General features: G+C 31.9%; 2 protein-coding genes across 2 annotated transcripts in view; one reads left to right on the top strand and one right to left on the bottom strand.

Annotated features, from left to right (window-relative positions):
- LOC133205642 (dynein axonemal heavy chain 5-like) overlaps nucleotides 1–17,178 on the bottom strand; it is a 72,047-nt gene extending 54,869 nt beyond the window's left edge. Inside the window, exon 1 of the mRNA XM_061341488.1 lies at nucleotides 16,955–17,178. Within this exon, the coding sequence (XP_061197472.1) occupies nucleotides 16,955–17,053 (99 nt within the window). The 5' untranslated portion in view covers nucleotides 17,054–17,178. The remainder of the gene's footprint in view (nucleotides 1–16,954) is intronic.
- On the top strand, nucleotides 10,352–14,107 carry LOC133205643 (girdin-like). The gene has a single exon (XM_061341489.1). It carries the CDS (start codon nucleotides 10,512–10,514, stop codon nucleotides 13,716–13,718), a length of 3,207 nt encoding a protein of 1,068 aa, XP_061197473.1. The 5' UTR covers nucleotides 10,352–10,511; the 3' UTR covers nucleotides 13,719–14,107.
- Nucleotides 17,179–18,213: the final 1,035 nt, after the last annotated feature.

Here is an 18,213-nt window from a genome sequence, read left to right as displayed (position 1 = left end):
GACCAAATTAGGCTATAAATCCACATCAATGTACAATTATGACTTCTCTGGTGGTCAATATCCTTTAATATTGACCTACAAAATACCATTGGCAAGACTGACTGAGTGCTTTACTTGGCAAAAACTTTAATCTTAATTATAATTGGCAACCATATATTTTTACAAACCTAAATATTTTAAACTGTACAAACACATTTACAAAAAATTCTTGACCATTTTTTTGGATTCAAGTATAAAATCAATGTCATTAAAAATTTATGCCAACAGTAAAATCATCATTACTTGATACTTTTATACCTTGGCTTACAATAAAATGACAGATATGTCACTTCATAGAAACAATTAAATGGATAATCAATGAAACATAATCTACACCAGGAAATCTTCAACGTCTATCCCATGTAACAACCCTGAGTCTCTATTGATCAAAAATTTATTTTACTAATTAATTGAACCACACACAACATTGACTAAAGCCGCAGTGTTTTCCTTTTCCTTGAGGACTTTGGTGTCCTATATGGAATGGTATCGTCACTCTATTTCACAGTCCCTGCATTTACGTTTCAATATTTATCAAAAGATAAGTGGTGTTGCTTGGCGACCCACAAATCAGTCAAGGTATTGTATTTGAATAGAAAAAGTTTTTTTTTTCTCGTAATATCTTCAATTATTCAAACTGATCTCTAACTTCTTTCATGATCTATTCATATTTTTTCCATTTAAAACAGCTGTTAAATGCTGACTTCTATTTGTTCACATTTTCTGGTCTGGCCAATAAAAATTTCATTTCGATATCCTAGGTGTAAGTATCTATTTACACTTTAAAGTTTTGTAAACTTTACGGTGGGCTGGTTTGACAGAGATAAGCTTATGGTCACCTAGCAACAACCAAACAAAACACTTTCAGTTTCCTCACACCAAAAGGGCACTAACTCCTACACAGAACTCTTTACTTCTGTACAAACTCCAAACATCAAAGGTGAAATACACTCTTAAAGGACAGAAAGATTGGTATAGTTTTATTTAGATTGTTTCCAAATAAAATACTTTTCTAATTATTTAATGTGGTTCTTGATCAAACTAGGTCTTATCCTGGATTTGGATTAAAATCAGAATCAAAATTAAACAACTATTATCCCAGTGTATTACCTTGATGCATTAAAGTGGTATAAAATAAATATTCTAACAATTGATTAAGTTCAACAAACTGCAATCTTTTGAAAAAAAACAACAACAAAAACTTGTAAAATGTACATCTAAGGTAGGGTGGTGTAAATTAATTTAATCGATTTTGCTTACTAAAATTTTGTTCAAGTATGTCACTGTCTCTTTTACAATAGCTTTTACTGGATCATTTTTTCTTCAGAATCTTTTATTTTGCAGATTATTGTTTAAATTTGTTTTCATATGCATTATTCATCATGAAATTAATGTGTATATAATTTTAATTATAAGATATGTGTGCGTTGGGTATTTTTGACCACCGCGCCAATATAAAGAAAATAATTTGTGTCATATCTCTAATTAAAGAAAAAATTTTTTACTCAAATCATTCTGTTGTTTAACAAAAAAGGTTGCTGTAAAAATACTGATGACAATTAAGAGGTAATTTTCAAAATGTGACAAATTAGAAGGCCTCAACGAAGTGCACTGGCCCTTCTTGACGCTAATATACTGATTGGTCAAGGCAGGTTACATATGTATACACATATACATATGTTTTCACGAACGTATAAGAACTAGTTTGGACTGAGTTTAATACATCCATCATTATACTTCCATTATTTTATATGGTCATGAATTCTTTCTAATTTCTAATTCTGCAGCCTATATTGAGTTCATTTTTATGGTCAAAGCTACCCACCGATGTCGTATTTAGCTGATTTTTGTTCAGCTGATTTGCATTTTAATTTGTAAAAAATCTGTATATAGATATTGTCAGAGATGATAATTTCTTGTAATGGCTATAGGTCGATATTTCTCATGCCTCTTCTTGGATATTGTCACAATCCAGTGTGCAACTTAAGCTCATGGAAATAAAATTATTATCAACACATTAAAAATGTATTTTGTTTCTACAGAAAATAGATGTATGTGCACAAATAAAGATTATAAACAAAACATTCTAACTTAAAGGTATTCTTGATCGGTCGCATTACCCAGGCGGTTGAACCCTACCCTATGGTAACATTTTAAAAAAAAATTGCACCTTGAAATAGAGGAAAATTAGATAGATTATATATTACATGCATCACAAAGACTGACATTAGTTAGGCAGTAAATATATGAAGGCAGAACCATTTGCTGAAGGGACATCAAAATGATTAAGAAATTAATCATTCTTCTATTCCATTAGTGCTAAATCAACAAATTCTGAAAAAAAGATAAACAGCATTTGCTTTATAGCCTTTGCAATTTGCTATAAGGAAAATCTATACAAAATAATAGAAATACAGTTAAACCTGCCTTCGCCATGCACTGTTTTAAACAACTTTCTGGCATATTGTGCCTTTAAAAAATCCACCTTCAAGATTGTCTTTTTTAATTAACACCTTCCTCCTGTGACGTGGAGACCGGTCCTTCGGATGAGACCATATAAACCGAGGTCCTGTGTCGCAGTAGGTGCTGGCATGAAAAAGATCCCTCAATGCTCAATGGCCCCGAGTGCCGAGTATAAGTCAAAATTTATAGCCCTCCACTGGCAAGTGGTGGCGTCTCCATATGAGTGAAAAATTCTCGAGAGGGACATTAAACAACAAACAATCAATCAATAAACCTTCCTCCTGTGTAACAAGACCAAAGAGTCTCAATAAATGTATTATTTTTCATAATTCAGTGTGGCATTTTAAGTCGTTATCTCACTATTATAATAAAGAAGAGGAATAGTGTTGTAGATCTATGTACTCCTCTTAGAGTTCCATTCTGCTCTACTTCTGTAGAATGTCAAATTTAAGATACTATAACTAAATCTCAAATATTTGCTATACATGTGTCTTACTTTTTTAAAAATGATTCCTTAATACAGTAAAACTCATTTTGTACAAACATGGATAATGGCAAATTTAATGATAAAGCATAGTTTTATGGGGTCCCCGGTAATATTCTTAACATGTAAAATGTCAAGGTTATATATAACTCTTATGTAACGATTTTATGGATACATGTATAGTGAAATGATTTTATGTCCTGTTGAGGTTAAAAATGATGAAATTTACATCTTTTGTAACATTTTGTTTTTTATTTAATTAGAAAATATTAAAATGACTTTTTCATAATATTTATAATTGAAAATTTTAGTTCTCTAAGGTAGGTTTTGTATTGAATACTTCACTGACAGAGCATATTGGGTAGTCATAAGAAGGAAAATGTGTACCAGCTAGTATATTGTGAACTCAGTATATACAGTGTTTTTCTATGAATTTGTTATATGGATTAAAAAAAAAACGAATTATGGATGTATATAGGATCCCCCATTCTTTGTGGTTGGATATGATTTTTTATACGAGTTGTGTTTTTTTTTTTTTTTATAAAAACACAAACCACAAAACCATAGATCCTTTTTATCACATGTTTTACATATAGCTATTTCATATCTTACATTTTTACATTGTAAGTTTTATACAATTGTAAATCCACAATATTTGACTTCAGTTGATTAAATTCATGTAAAAACCATTGTGACATCACAACCGTGGATATGAAAACAATATCCTATGAGCTATATCCACTGTAGAAAGGAGTAAACACATGATAAAGGGAAGTAAATCCTCAAGTCACCAGCTAGGACTTGGCTATAACTAAATTTTACTGTACATGTTAGACAACTCACAGAGTTCAAGAAATTTTTTTGTTAAAGTCGTTATAAAATATTTTTATAAATAGATACTGTATATTTGACAAAGTTTTGCAATGTCTTTTGATTAGGGCAGCTAATTAAATTATTTCTATGTTGTTAAATGCAACCTCCATTGGTTTTTAATTACTGAAAAGTTAATGACTGAAGTGTAAGACTTCAGAGGCTTCCCTGCAAATGCAATAGAACTATATTGACTGAGTGAGATGGTGAAAGTAAAGAAGAAAAATTATTAAACATGAATATGTTTTGTTGTTTTTTTTTTAATCATATTATGGTTTTTAATTTTTTCAGCAATTAACTAATTTTCTGAGTTGCAAGAGGACTAGCTGGTATGAAACAAAAGTTTTCAATATGAACCTACACAAACCTTGAATGATTTTCAGGGGGTGGGGTGGGGGTATAGTTAAATGAAAGAAGGAAAAATGTTTTAAGTATTGTTCTAATGTTCAAATGAACAAAGAAAAAACATGGAAACAAATTAAAATAGCTTTGCAGTTATTGCAAGTTTTTTTAAAACATGTAATTAAATGTCAAATTTTTGAAATCTTAATAATCCTTTTTTCTGTAAAAATAGCCATTAAAATACAACACTTATTGATGTTGTTTGGCAAAAGACCTATTTTTTATATGAATTCCTCTTTTAATATCAATGTTTTCATGCAACATTAGTTGTGCCCGACAAATCAAGAAGCTTGAATGAACATCTAATAAGGCTCTTTATGTACGCACCCAACTGTTCCTCTCTCTTTAAATCTAAATTTCTAAATCTGAATCTTAAAATCTTTAAAACTTTTCATAACATAAAAAAAACCACTGAACTAATAAGTTGACAAATGATGGTTTAAAGATGAATGACGAGGAAAAAATGACCTCATTTAAATTCTTGTAAAATTCTTTTATAATTGCAAGATACTGAAAGGTATGATGTGCATATAAATGCATTTGTGAAAAGGAGTAAAGATCATACAAGTACTTGTGACAAAAACACAACATTTTTGAAAGACTAACATTTAATTAACTTTCAAAATTAAAAACAAATTATACTTTAAAAAGGAATATTTTTTAAAGTTGATCACATCAAAAAGTTTTCATAACACTTAATATTTATTTATCTTGTTTAACTGCCACTTATACCTTCTAAGACAACTATTTTCACAATGTTGGTAATTTGGTCATCTCTACCTGACGCACATCAACCTTACAGATTTCGCCCCATGGTTTGTAATGACTTACCCTGTAAACTTTGTCAGGGATAAGGATGCTCCCCCTGCGACCTCCTTGACTACCGGGTGCCACACTAAATCGGCGGCCTTTGGACTTGTCATCCATTTTTTTTTTTTACAAAAAATTCACAAATTTTATATCCACAATAATTTGGTAAACTGTTAATATACTTTCATTAAAAATGAAAATGTTTTGTACCTCAAAAGATCCAACAAAACACTTTGTGCAAGTCTATAATGGCCATGCAGTGATATCATATACCCTTATATATCCGTTGTTATATTCTGATAATTAAGCAGCTTTATGTCAAAACATAATGGATGAAAATCACATCAATCAAAAATGCTATTCCCTCCACGTAAACAAATTTTGAAATTAAATCCAGTCCTCTGTCATGAATATGGTCTAATTATTGTCTATTCTTTGGCAGGTTTCAGAATGCCAGGGTTCGTGCATTAATGAACTTGTCACACAGTAAAATGGGCAAAAGCTTACTATTATATAGAACTGAAAAGCTCCATCACCTTCTCAGTTCAGTATGTATAATCACATCTTTGCGGCTTAAACTTTCAATACGTGTCTACTTGATTGAATTCTATTAAATGTCTCCAATCATTGAATCCTGAACCCTCTCTTCTCAGAGAAATACCGCAGGTTACAGCAATAGGCAGTTAGTGCTCAACACAAGAAAGCTCTTTTAAGATTATAATGAATCTTTACCAAATTCAGTAACTATTTGCATTAAGCAGGTATGGTTCTATAACACAATCTGTTGTCTCCTTCAGAAAGTCCTCACTGTTTAGTTTTACATGAAAATGCCATAAAACTCTCTCCATGTGGTATAATGCTAGAATCTTATCCATCATTATGTCCAATAAGCCTAGTACTATCTATTTAATTGCCTTTCAACCAATTGTGAAGAATTTTACAGCTTTTTTTTTTTAATTAATCCAGTGGAACATCAATTTAGAAAGTCCTTCTTTGAAACCAAGTGCATTCATAAGAGGAATGATTACAAGTTACAGAACTCAACTTTCCAAAAATTAAGATGTGAAGTCAACTTGAAATAATTATGCACCTTTGAATGAATGCAGCATAGAAAAACGTCTTTTGATAGGATAAAGGTTTTAATACTCCGCAACAAAAGGGTAAGGCAGTAAAGATCAACGTTATTTAAATGTTTTTACAATTCGGGAAATTAAAGTAATGTTATTAAAGACGTTGACAATGGTTGGTGATCCATGCATATTTTAACTCCATGTTCTAATCTGATTTGCCATGTCTGGTATGTTTAATGAATATGATCCTCTTTATACTCCAAATAAACACCACTGCAATAGATAATTAATGATCCCTGATTATCAACAAGTCTGTTTACATCACAAGAAAAAAAATTGTTTACACCCACCACAGGAAAAACAAAATATAAATACGAGGCAAGGCACGGTTAAAAAAAAAACTATGCAGGATAGTTGAATGCCATCTGCATAAAAATAAATTGCTCAAAAAGTGCCAATTTGGTGGTAAATATGTCACTCAAACTTTTTTTTTTACACTGTATTACATGTTGAATCAATTGATGTTTTGAAAAGCTTTTATTGAAATGGTACTTTTTAGTTACCTATCTGAGTCACGAATTTCAAATAAAATATTTAAAAGCACAATTTTACAGCTGGCAAATATAACATTTTAAGTGTCAATTTTTTTTATCATAAATCTAACAGTTTATTTGGCAAGATTTTTTGATGTTACAAAAGTCAATACAAACTTGTTAAAGCTTGCTTTTATATGAGCTACAATTTTCCCAAATGATATATATCAATCTATATCTTAATGTCCTGCTGTCAAAAAGACCAACAATAGGTTTTTATAAATCAAACATTTTCAATAAGAATGCTGGAAAAGGTTAGACAATTTATTTTGGAAACTTCAAAAAATATCAATGTCAGGAACCATATGTATCTTTTTTCTTTAGAAATTTAAATCTTTGCAGCCGAGCACAATTTTGGTGAAATCAAATTCCAAAATCAATATTCCAATTTTTCTGCCACAGAAAAGCATTATTGTTCACTTCAGAGTACTAGTAATGCAGCTCTTCATACAAGAAAAAAAATCTACAATAGCTATGGTTCAATAGATTTTTTTCTATATCAGCAAAGTAAATTCTACATAACTTAATTGACTTCAATATTTGATAAACAAGAACACTGACAGATTAGATATGAATCTGATTTTTAGTACTGTACAATATCAACTAAAATGCTACAATTATAACAAAAAAAATGTTGCATGGACTATTGAACATGTTCTACAATATTACAGAAATTTTAATCTTTAATGGAAAATGTTAAATAATTAATCAACCCAGCATATTGTTCTTAATATCTGGCTTGGTTGAAACAGATGGCAACATAATACTGGAGCTTTAATTTACATAGAAATGGTAAGTTGTTTCAATTTACTTAAAAAACAAAAGCACTGTAACATCAAACTCGCTTATAAAGTTAAATGTACTGTATTTGCCCCCCACAAAAAAAAAAAAAAATATGATCAGTAAAACCTAGAAAACAAGGGAAAGTGTCAGAAAAATTACGTAAATACCGACATGTTATTCTAACATACGATCTACACATACATGTATGCATAGAATAGCTCAATTTTACAGCAAAATAAAATTCTCAAAAATACAGCTCAATATTGTTTTAATTGTTATATACCTACAAATAGTTTATCACTTTCTCTCAAGAAGCAATGAATCACAATCAAAATCTTGTGATAACTGGTTTGGTTTCAAATGAGTATTGATGTAAGTGCTTCTCAGGTAGGTTAAAATTCTGTCAATTTCCATTTTTTCTCGTTTTTACTCAAATTTAAGGCACATTTTGTTTCAGAAAATACAGAGTGCAAGCTAGCCTATCTACCAAATTTACATATTTTAATGCAAGAGTATTCAGATACATCTTAATGTTAATTTATTTAATCATCACAATAGATTCTTCAGGCCTCCATGTACACTGTGAATCAAATTAAAGACAATACTATTGTTAAACAAGCATCATTTAAGATTCTTTATTGTAAACTTTCACAATTTTTACTGAATTTTGATTTTCTTAAATAAAATTAAGGGCCAAATTTGACCATTACCTTGATACTGAGTCTAAGGGAGACAACTCTTACTCCTTCTAAACAAATTGAGGTTCATTCACCAGTAGCATAAAGAAATAATGTATTCCCCTATCAAAATCTTTATTCTTAGTGAGTAGCATAAAGAAATTGTAATAAATTCCCTTTGGCCTTATCAAATTCTTTATTCTCATAAATTAATAAGAATTTTCTTTCAAATAAATTCTGTACTTTTATATGTATTATGTCGCCTCAAAGTCAATCGACATGTTGTTATTGCTAGACCTAAAATTTTGTATTCAAATAGTAGACGGCTGGGAGAATCTTAATGAAACTTCACAGAAATGATAATCACCAACTCTAGATGTGCCATTTACATGTGAAATTTTTAACATGGCTACCATTTTCATGGAAACAGACAAAATATGCATTTTTTTTAATAATTTCATTTTTTTTTTTCTCAATAACAGCTCAGCCAAACTTTTTTTGAAAGTTTAAAGAGTTATTCATTGCATTTTTTCAGTGATTTTTTTTTAACCATAAAAATTGGAACTGATTGCACAAAGTTTGTCACTCTGTCATGGAAAAAAAACAATGAGTTAACAGGGCTTTCAAAACAAAACAGAAACAGATGGTTCTTTTACAAAAATAGGAGGTACGTACCTTGTGGAAGTGATTTTAATTAAATACGTCATCAAATTTTTCTCCTTCAAATATTTTGGCCAGTACAATCATGATTTCAGATGGGTGAAAGTACTGGTTACCGGCAGATTTTGAAAGGCCTAAGTTAACTTTTAGTAACATTTCACTCTTTCTCTCGGGAGATAAAAACTTTGATGTCATATGGCAGTTGTGTATTGACATTGTTCAGGCTCACCATCTTGTGAAATACTGTGCTAACTTTGTGCATATTTGCTTATCCTGCTTTCAATTCCAATAATGCAGTGTTAGGATCAGTTTAGGGTAACATATGCTATTGCTTGCAAAAACAAAAATTCTAGCTCTAACTGCATTTGCTTAGCACTTACACACACAAAGCATGAAATACAAAGAAAGTTGGCAACAAAACAGTAATTGGCAGAAGGAAAGTCTAAAATCAAAGCCAATATTAATAAAGATATAATATTGCTCTATTTATTGGAGGAGGGTTACCTAGATTTATTTGGTTATGTACACCTAACCCAATCACCAACATTGAATCTTTTTGATCAAAAAAATTTTTCTTTTAAAAATTAAAAAAAAATATTTCAAAAATAATATCAAATGAGTGTGACTTTCATCAATTCAGTTATATAAATACAATATCCAACAATGTGATGTTGCACTGATTCAGAAACATTCAATAGTTAGCTTTTTAAATTAACGGTATTACAATAATTACTGAAATGAATATCCAACTATCCACATATCAAGCTAAGAAATATGTGATTATAATTAACCAGATTTTAACAGTTGATTAGTTCTTCTAAAACTATACTGCACATGCATAAGCCTCTCTCAATAGGAACACACAATCAAAGAGAGATAACTCTTGGTAACAGAATGCTAAAATCTAGCATTCAGGTGAGAGAAACTGGACCATAGCTTAGATACCTAGGTAAAGAAGGCCAATTTTATAGCTTTATGTTAAGTAAACAAACTGTACTGTAAAATCAATATAAACCAGTAACTACCAACAATCCGTGTTACATAACTAGTCACTTACTAACTTTATAATCTGAAGATCAATAGATTAGAAAATTTAACACTAAATACCATTCCGAGGGGAATTTTTATTCAATCTGTCACAATAAAGTAAAACTTTAATATTTTAATCACTAAATATAAGGATAAAAACAGAAAATTAAAACATAAGGTACTGGCAAGTTCAATTTACCACCTAGTGAGCCATTGCTTAACACCAGGGGGGCGATAATCACATGACAAATTAAAATACTTTTTCACAAGACTTTTGAAAAACAGAATTTAATCCTAAGAAAATTTAAAACTTCTGTTTAGATTTTTAAAAACGACAACTTATATTTTAAAAGGCTCCTTGCTCTAAAAAGTCATTTACTTTATCACTAAGAAATGAAATGCTGTCAAATAAGGTATTTAAATGTCTCGTTTACCAAACAAGTCCGAACATATTTACCACCAAAACTAAAATCAATGAACAAGGTATTTGTGCTCATAGATTACAGCCAGTAGCACACAATTCTGTTTTCAATAGCCTCGATAACTGTCTGACATCAAACATGCCTCAATTTTAGTGAGAATACCAGTGAAAGCCAAGCAGTTGGCCAGCGAACTGTGAACCAGACACAAGATGGAGCCCTATTCTAATACTGGGGCAGGTTATTTCAGCCCAAGGAGTTCTCAGAATCGATTTGGGGTGAAGGATTCCTTGGCCCTCTCCTCTGGAGTGTTTCCTGATGAGGACAGTGGTTTTAATTCCAGTTTTAGCCTCAGTCGTCTCCCACAGTCCGAGGATTTCTCACTTTCGCCTAGATCACCCATGGTTTCTCCTGGAGCTATTGTGAGATCCAAGTCTCTATCCAGGCTTAGTGGATCTTTACCTGTAGTCACCCAGGAGGTGACACCTTTTACACATAATCCGTTCAGAATGGATCGATCATTACGGAATCTAAAAGGCAACCTGGAGGATAGTGAAAACAGACGACATGTCCTTGTGCATAAACTTAGAGAAGCTCAAAGTACACTGGAATTACAGAGTGAGAGATTATCGAAAATTGAGAATGCAGCCAAGGGGAATGCATTTCTATTGGATGACTTAAAACACAGAGAAAGAGAATACAGGAAAACCATTGATTCCCTACAGCTGTCAGAGCAAGAGAAGGATGTCCTCAAAATGGAAAACATCAAATTAAGACAAGAAATGCAAGACAGAATTGATAAACTTGACTTTGCCTTACGTACCTTGCAAGCCCAACATCAAGTTGCAGAAAAAGAAAATCAAAAACGTGTTATACTTCTTGACCAGTCCTCTCAAGCTTTAAACATGTTAGAATCAGAAAACAATAAACTTAAGCTTGACCAAGAGAGCATGAATAAAGAGATGGCAATAGCCAGAGAGGCCATTGAGTTGGCACGATCTAAATTTGAACCAATGGAGGAAGAGAACAGGGACCTAAGGTCTGAAAATGCAACCCTAAAGGAGCAAAATGCTGATTTATCCAGGAAGATCTCTGAGCTAACTGGCCAATTAACAGAACTGAGAAAGCTTACACAGTCTATGAAAGATGAAAATGAAAAACTGGCCAGTTCCTGGAAATCTCTATCTGAGGAGCGGCAGAGGTTAGCGAAACAAGTGGAGGGCTCACAGGAAAAGGCTGCAGAAATGAAAACTAAAGCTGAAGCAGTTTCTGCAGAAAAAGACAGACTGTTCCAAGACAAAATGGACCTCAACAACAAATTTCAACAGCTTCTTATAAATAAGGAAGAGTTAAGCCATATGAAAATGGCACAAGAAGAACAGATCCATGATCTGGAGACTGACCTAGAAAGAATGAAGAAGACTTTAAAGAAAAATGAAGAGGACAAACTTGTTCTCCAAGAAGAAGCATCTGATTTGAGGAGGGTGAGTGATGGGCTGTCTGCTGAACTGAACTCCGTGAGAAATTACTACGAAAAAGCTTTGGAACAAATAAATGCATTGGAAACTGAAAAACGGGCACATCAGCAACAAGGCGATATGAGAAACCAAGAGCAGAATCGTTTGAAAGGAGAAATTGAAAGACTAAATAAACAACTTATGAGTAAAACCAAAGAGATGAAAAAAGGAAGAGAAGAGATGGATGAGTTAATTTCAAAATTAAAAGATGATCTTCGTAATCAAAAAGATGACAACTTTTTATTGGAAAATAAAACTGAAGAACTGACAGCAAAATTAAACAAAGCCAATGAAAACATGAAGTATGCAGCTACCACTAGCCAAGAAGAGCTGGATACATGGAAGGATACATGCGAAAGGTTAACAGCTTCAGTAAGTCGCAAAGAAGCTGAAGTACAGTCTCTCTCTGAGAAATGTCTGGAACTAGAGGATCTGACTGCCAAACTTCAGTCTGAAAATCGTCTGCTGAAGGAGGATAATGAAGCACTGACAGAGCAAGTAGAAGATATTAACAAACTAAAGGAAGAAAACAGGAAAATGATACAAGAGAAAGCTGAAAATGAGCAAATGATCAAGCTGTTAGAAACTCAGAAAGAGGTTCTCACAAAGAGTTCAGAATCACAGTTAGCCAAGCTGCATGATATTGAACAACTCACTGCCAGAGTCGATCAGCTCAGAAACGAGAATGAACACCACCGAGCAAGAGTCTTGGAACTGGAAAATGTTAGAGACAATTTAATAAAACAGAAAGAAGAGCTACTGGCAAATACTGAACTCATCTACAAGAATCCTAAACTTGAAGAATTACAGAACAGAGTAGATGAACTACAAGAAGCCAACAGACAGCTAAGAGACATTAATGATTCAGCTAATGAGAGATGTCAAACATTAGAAGAGGCTAACAGAGAACTCAAAGAAGCTGTTGGTGGTGATGGCAGTGTTGTACCAAAATATGATCTGCTGAGGGTTGAGGAAGAAAGAGATCGTCTGGAAGACGATATTGACCACATTAGGCAACAGTACAATGAACTACAGGAACGTCATCAGAAATACACAAACAAATATGGTCCTGATGGTGAGGCACAAGAACAGGTCCGCTTGCTGGAGAGAGAAAAGGAAGGCCTAGAGAAGCAAGTTGCTCTTATCAATGGACAACTACTTCTAGTGGAGAGCAGTAAAAAGAGATTGGATGAAGTGGTTGAGGACTTGCAGCACGAAATTGTTCATCTGAGAAAAGAATTGGAAGAAGCAGAGAAACAGCCGGTTACTGGGCCAGACATGAGTGAGCTACAAGCTGAATTGGAAGAGCTTCGCAGCGAGCTCACTCTGAGCCAGAAGGACAAAATAAAGCAAGAACACATGGTGCGATCATTAAAAGAGGAACTTGAAGAAGAGAGGACAAAAAAGCCTACACAGATCAGGGAATCACTGGATGATGTTGGAACTGAATTAACTTCTATGAGGGGAGAGCTGCATAAACTAGTGGGTGAAATTGAAAGGAAAGAACAGACAATCGCAACACTGGAAAATCAGCTTCGACAATCTAAGGAGAAGATTGAGGACAAAGATAAAAAGATACAAGACCTGAAATCAGGAAATGGACATCTAACTACCCATAGCTTAGAAGACACTCAACCAAAGACACGAGTGGATACACTCCGAAAATCGGACTCTGTTGGAAGGACACAAAGTTTAACTGAGAAAGGATCTGGTGACCGTCTACAGTCACTGATTTCTAAATACAGAAACTACGGTGAACAATCAAGCCCGCACCCTGAACGCAAAATTAAACCTCTACCTCTTATTAGCAGTAGTGGTAGTAAAATGGGACTCGTGACCCGTGGGAAAAGTTTTGGACCCGCTGCACCAAAGAGTGAAGACAAAACCAAAAAGAGCACGTGAAAAATCTCACATGAGAAATGTGAACAACTTTTATCTTTGAAGCCCTTATCCAAAGATGTGTTTTACTTTTCTAGTGAAAAAAATTTAGTTCTTTTATTATGAACAAAAATTTATAAGACAATATTACATGATATCTTTATATTTAAATAGAAGCTTACTTTATGTGTTAAGTTCTTTAAGACTAAATTGTATATTTATAACTACCCATAACACATGTAAAATGTATAGCCATAATATAAAGTGTGCTACTTTAGTGTACCTGAATGCTAATAATTTTATCAAATTAAATCAAAATACTAAACTTGAATAGCAATACAAATCTGTGATATTCATTTTTGAAAATTTCTGTGATACAACTTTTGTTATATTCTATCCATCCAATAGATATATACCATATAAAAAGCCAGTTTTATAGATTTTTATATTTTACAAAATAATATAGAAAATATAATAACAAACCTGTTGTCAAATATATATCTCTTTTTGTTTTTTAAAATATTTTATCATCCTTTGTAATCAAGATATTATTATTTTTTTCTTTGAATTATTTATTGTTACATTATACAGCTAACTAAAGAAGTAAATTTATAAATTGTAATTATCTCTATAGTATTTCTATTTCTATACACAGCTGATACAGGGTGTTTACAATGAAATGTAAATCGGTTACCATGGATACTATCAACAGGGTAGGAGAAGTACTTAAAGATGTGATTAATTTATGTTAATTCTTTTTTTTTTTTAACTTTATTATCAAATTCCTTGACAATTTACATATAAAGAGTCTGTTGTTTATGATTTTTGATATCATTATAACATTAGATGGATTTTTAAAAAAAAAAATTATGTCCTAGGACTAAATAAAAATATAATACTAAATAATACAAAGCAGATCTGTATGTATTCAGGTGAGAAGGGAATTTTCTCCCTCTCTGAATATCACAGTTTGTGGCATTTCTTTATTGATTCTGAATGGCAAACAATTTTAATAATTTCTACTTTTTTCTTCAAGTCATAGACTATTAATTTTATTCTATAATACAAATCCTTATATTTTTTGTACTTTTTTTTTTACTTCTGTCTTAGGAATCACTCAAAGGTTATACAGCAAATTTTTAAAATCAATAATACAGATGCTTATATATTACATACATGTACAATAACTTGAATTAAAAATGTGTATTTTTTTTTTTTTTTTGCAAATTTATTTTTCAACACTAAGCATTATATTCAATGTGTTCTGCCTACACATTTTGTCTAATGGTGCAACAGACAATTCTGTTTTGTAATGATAACAAATGTATGTGTTAGAATGAAGTTCAGACTTAACGACGGGGTGAAAGAACTTTTATTGACACTGCAAATCCTTTGTAGCTGTCAATGGCTGCTAGAAAGTGCTTGACAAAGTTTCACGTATAGTAGAGATTTTAAACAAACAAAACTGCGGGTATTCAACATAGAGGATATTTCTACTGTACAAAGTTTGATTTGACAGTCATGGAGGACAGATAAGAATTCAAAAACTTTTGCTGGCTTGATCCTTCCATGATTCAACCTGTGAAATATTTTTGTATTGTACAACTTGCTCAATAAATTTCTATTTTGTTCAAACAATGCAGCTTATATTTCAGGGCACCTGCATAGCAAAAATTAATACATTTTATATACCATTTTCAATTATTGATATATAATATTTGGGGAGGAGGTGGTCATAAATGTTAAAATTGAAAGTTATGATTTCTAGTGTGCACCATATCCAAATCAAAGAAAACTATAACAGCAATCAAAATCCAAGGTTGTGTTTCAACTTTTCTGTTTGTTTGAAGGGGGAATATAAAATACTCACTCTGAATGTCATATCATTCACATTGTACTTGCTAGTTGCCAAGGCAAAAATGACTTCAGTGAATGAAAAGTATCTCTGCTAGCTGATTCAAAATATTGTCTAAATCTGACACATTTAACATATTCAATGTTTCATTACATTCAAACACATTACTTGGCATTCTTTCTAAAGTATGATCTAATATTCATGACTCAGAATTTACGGTCTAAAACTGTCTCAAAAATTTGGCATCAGTCATGACACTGCATAAACAATGCATAATTTTCTCAATCCCCAAAAAGTCTTTACAGGGATTTACAAATTACTTAACATGTATATACAGTTGTAAATACTGAGATATGGCAAATTTGAGACTGTTTGAATGCCTGTCCTTGCCTTAATCTAGTTTCACATTGAGTCCTGGACTCCATCAAAGAACTCAAATATTTACACAGATTAGAGCACAAAATATATGTGAGTTTTCCTGATTTTAGTTAAAAGAAACCCTGAAGATTAACAGTGTGGAATATTTATTCAAGTGACAAGATTTAGTTTGCCCAAAGTATCTTGATTTAAAGCATACCCCATACAACTATCATCCTATTTTGGAATGTAATCAATGTTTATTTTAAATTCTTAAGTATCTAAAAAGTTTGGCTGTAAAAGTTTAAACTACAACAAAATTTATGATATATCATTAAATGGTATATAAAACAAATTCAGCTAAAAAAAATTATGATTTAGAAATTTTGATTTAAATGCTATACTGCAATATAACCCACTCAAACAGAATATATTGATGACGAATAATATTGATTACAGATTAGTTGCACTTTACCAAATGCACTTAAAGCACAGCAATTAAGCTGTGCACTTCTATACATAATCTTTTAGTAATTGCATTCCAATTTCACTGTGTATAGATCCACTGAGTTATATGAAACTGCATGATAAAATTCCAATTTTATCTGCCCCCCCCCCCAAATTAAATTTTAAAAAAATATATCAGACTTAAATCTGTATATTCTTTTCCCTTTTATTTTTTTTTAACATACTATAGAACCTTTTTTTTTAAATTTGCTTTGTAAATGTTGTGCCAATTTAAAAAAAAATCTCATAGTCATAGTCAGCTATAGCCAGAATTACGCTGATCATATCCAAAATTATAATTTTTAACTTTTCTTTCAATAATGCAATTTTCATAATCCTTCCTGAAAGGAACGTTCATGACAAAATAAAAACAACTTCGTCAAAACAGGCAATTAGGCTAATCATCTTAATTACTGATAATCACTTAATTTTGTTTGTTTGATAATTATAGCATAAAAATATGCTGCCATTTAAATTGAAGACAAAAGTTGTCGTAGAAACGGGAGGCTGGTTGCTGCTACAACTCACAAAGGACACTTACCTGTTTTTCTTTTAGGTTTTCCACTGGTGCCACGGCAAGGCGGGACTTTTTAGGATCCGCCGACGAGGATATTTTCCGGGATCTCGGCTTTTCCGACATTCTTACTATGGGTTTAAATGTCCATTGATCAATTGACACTAGTAGACAGTAAGCGATAGTGGTTATTGCCAAACTACACGCATGTTTACCCTCGGATTCGCCTCATCAAGCATGCATGAGTCGCCATCTTGTTTACGTAGTAACCATGTGGACATGACGCGGCGCTGCTCTCGCACTCTGCAGAGTGGCGCGCACCTGCGAACAGCAAACACTCGAGTAAAAAGTACGACTACAATGCTATTCTTGTATTTTGCAAAATGTGTTAAAGATGACTAAAATGAAATAAATAGTTCACGTTATTACAATCTTTCGTTTTTCCCCCTTCAAAAAAACATGCAAATATTTATTGATTACAAAAAGGTGGAACTCTACTTGTGTATGTTGCAGGCTGCATTCCTTTTGGTTTTGCAAAATTTCCTGGGGGAAAATTAAAATGTTTAATTCAATCTTTCTATAAATTAATGTGCCCTATGATTTATTTTGCAGTTCTTAATCAGATTATGCAGTGAAGGACATTTGACCTCTTCCTGTATAGTTAAAAAAAAAATATTTTTTGTGAGTTTATTATCAAATGCGAAGGTAACATTTCATTTAAATGTCTGAAACTGTCTAATTTAGTAATAGCATTTCTAAATGAGCCCTAAAATCTCCAGATTTTATCCCTAAAATTCGCCCTAATTTTTGTCAAAGAGTGCTGGACAGCCTAGCTGAAGTTGTTACTTAAAATATAAAAATGCATATATCAATTTCACAATATATATTGCTGAAAATTTCCTTTAATATTAAATAGATTTAGTGTCAATTTTTTTTTCAAATAGTTATTAACATGCAACCATGTATCTTCTTTCTTTCACTTATTTTTAAAATTATATTGGTCTTAATAGCACCTTCGCTGCAATTGGTTTTTGGAAAGAGGGGTGCGGGAAGGTCTTTAGAGGACTTATATTGCCCTATATCATTTTTTTCAGTTTAATATATAAAAATGGATCGTATCATTTTGGTTGAATCTGGATTTCGGAAGTTTTTCTTTCACTAAATAAAATCTGGCAACATTAGTTTGAACAGATGAATAACGAATTTCTTTTCGATTGTTTCAAAAATAAAATTTCGGATTTTTTGGAAGCAACAAAACAAAAAACAAAAACAAAAAAAAAACAACA

This window comes from Saccostrea echinata, unplaced genomic scaffold, assembly GCF_033153115.1.
Source record: "Saccostrea echinata isolate AGI-Se365-2 ecotype Australia unplaced genomic scaffold, CSIRO_AGI_Sech_v1 ptg000054l, whole genome shotgun sequence".
NCBI classification, from domain to species: domain Eukaryota; kingdom Metazoa; phylum Mollusca; class Bivalvia; order Ostreida; family Ostreidae; genus Saccostrea; species Saccostrea echinata.
This window is presented reverse-complemented; position numbering and strand designations above follow the sequence as displayed.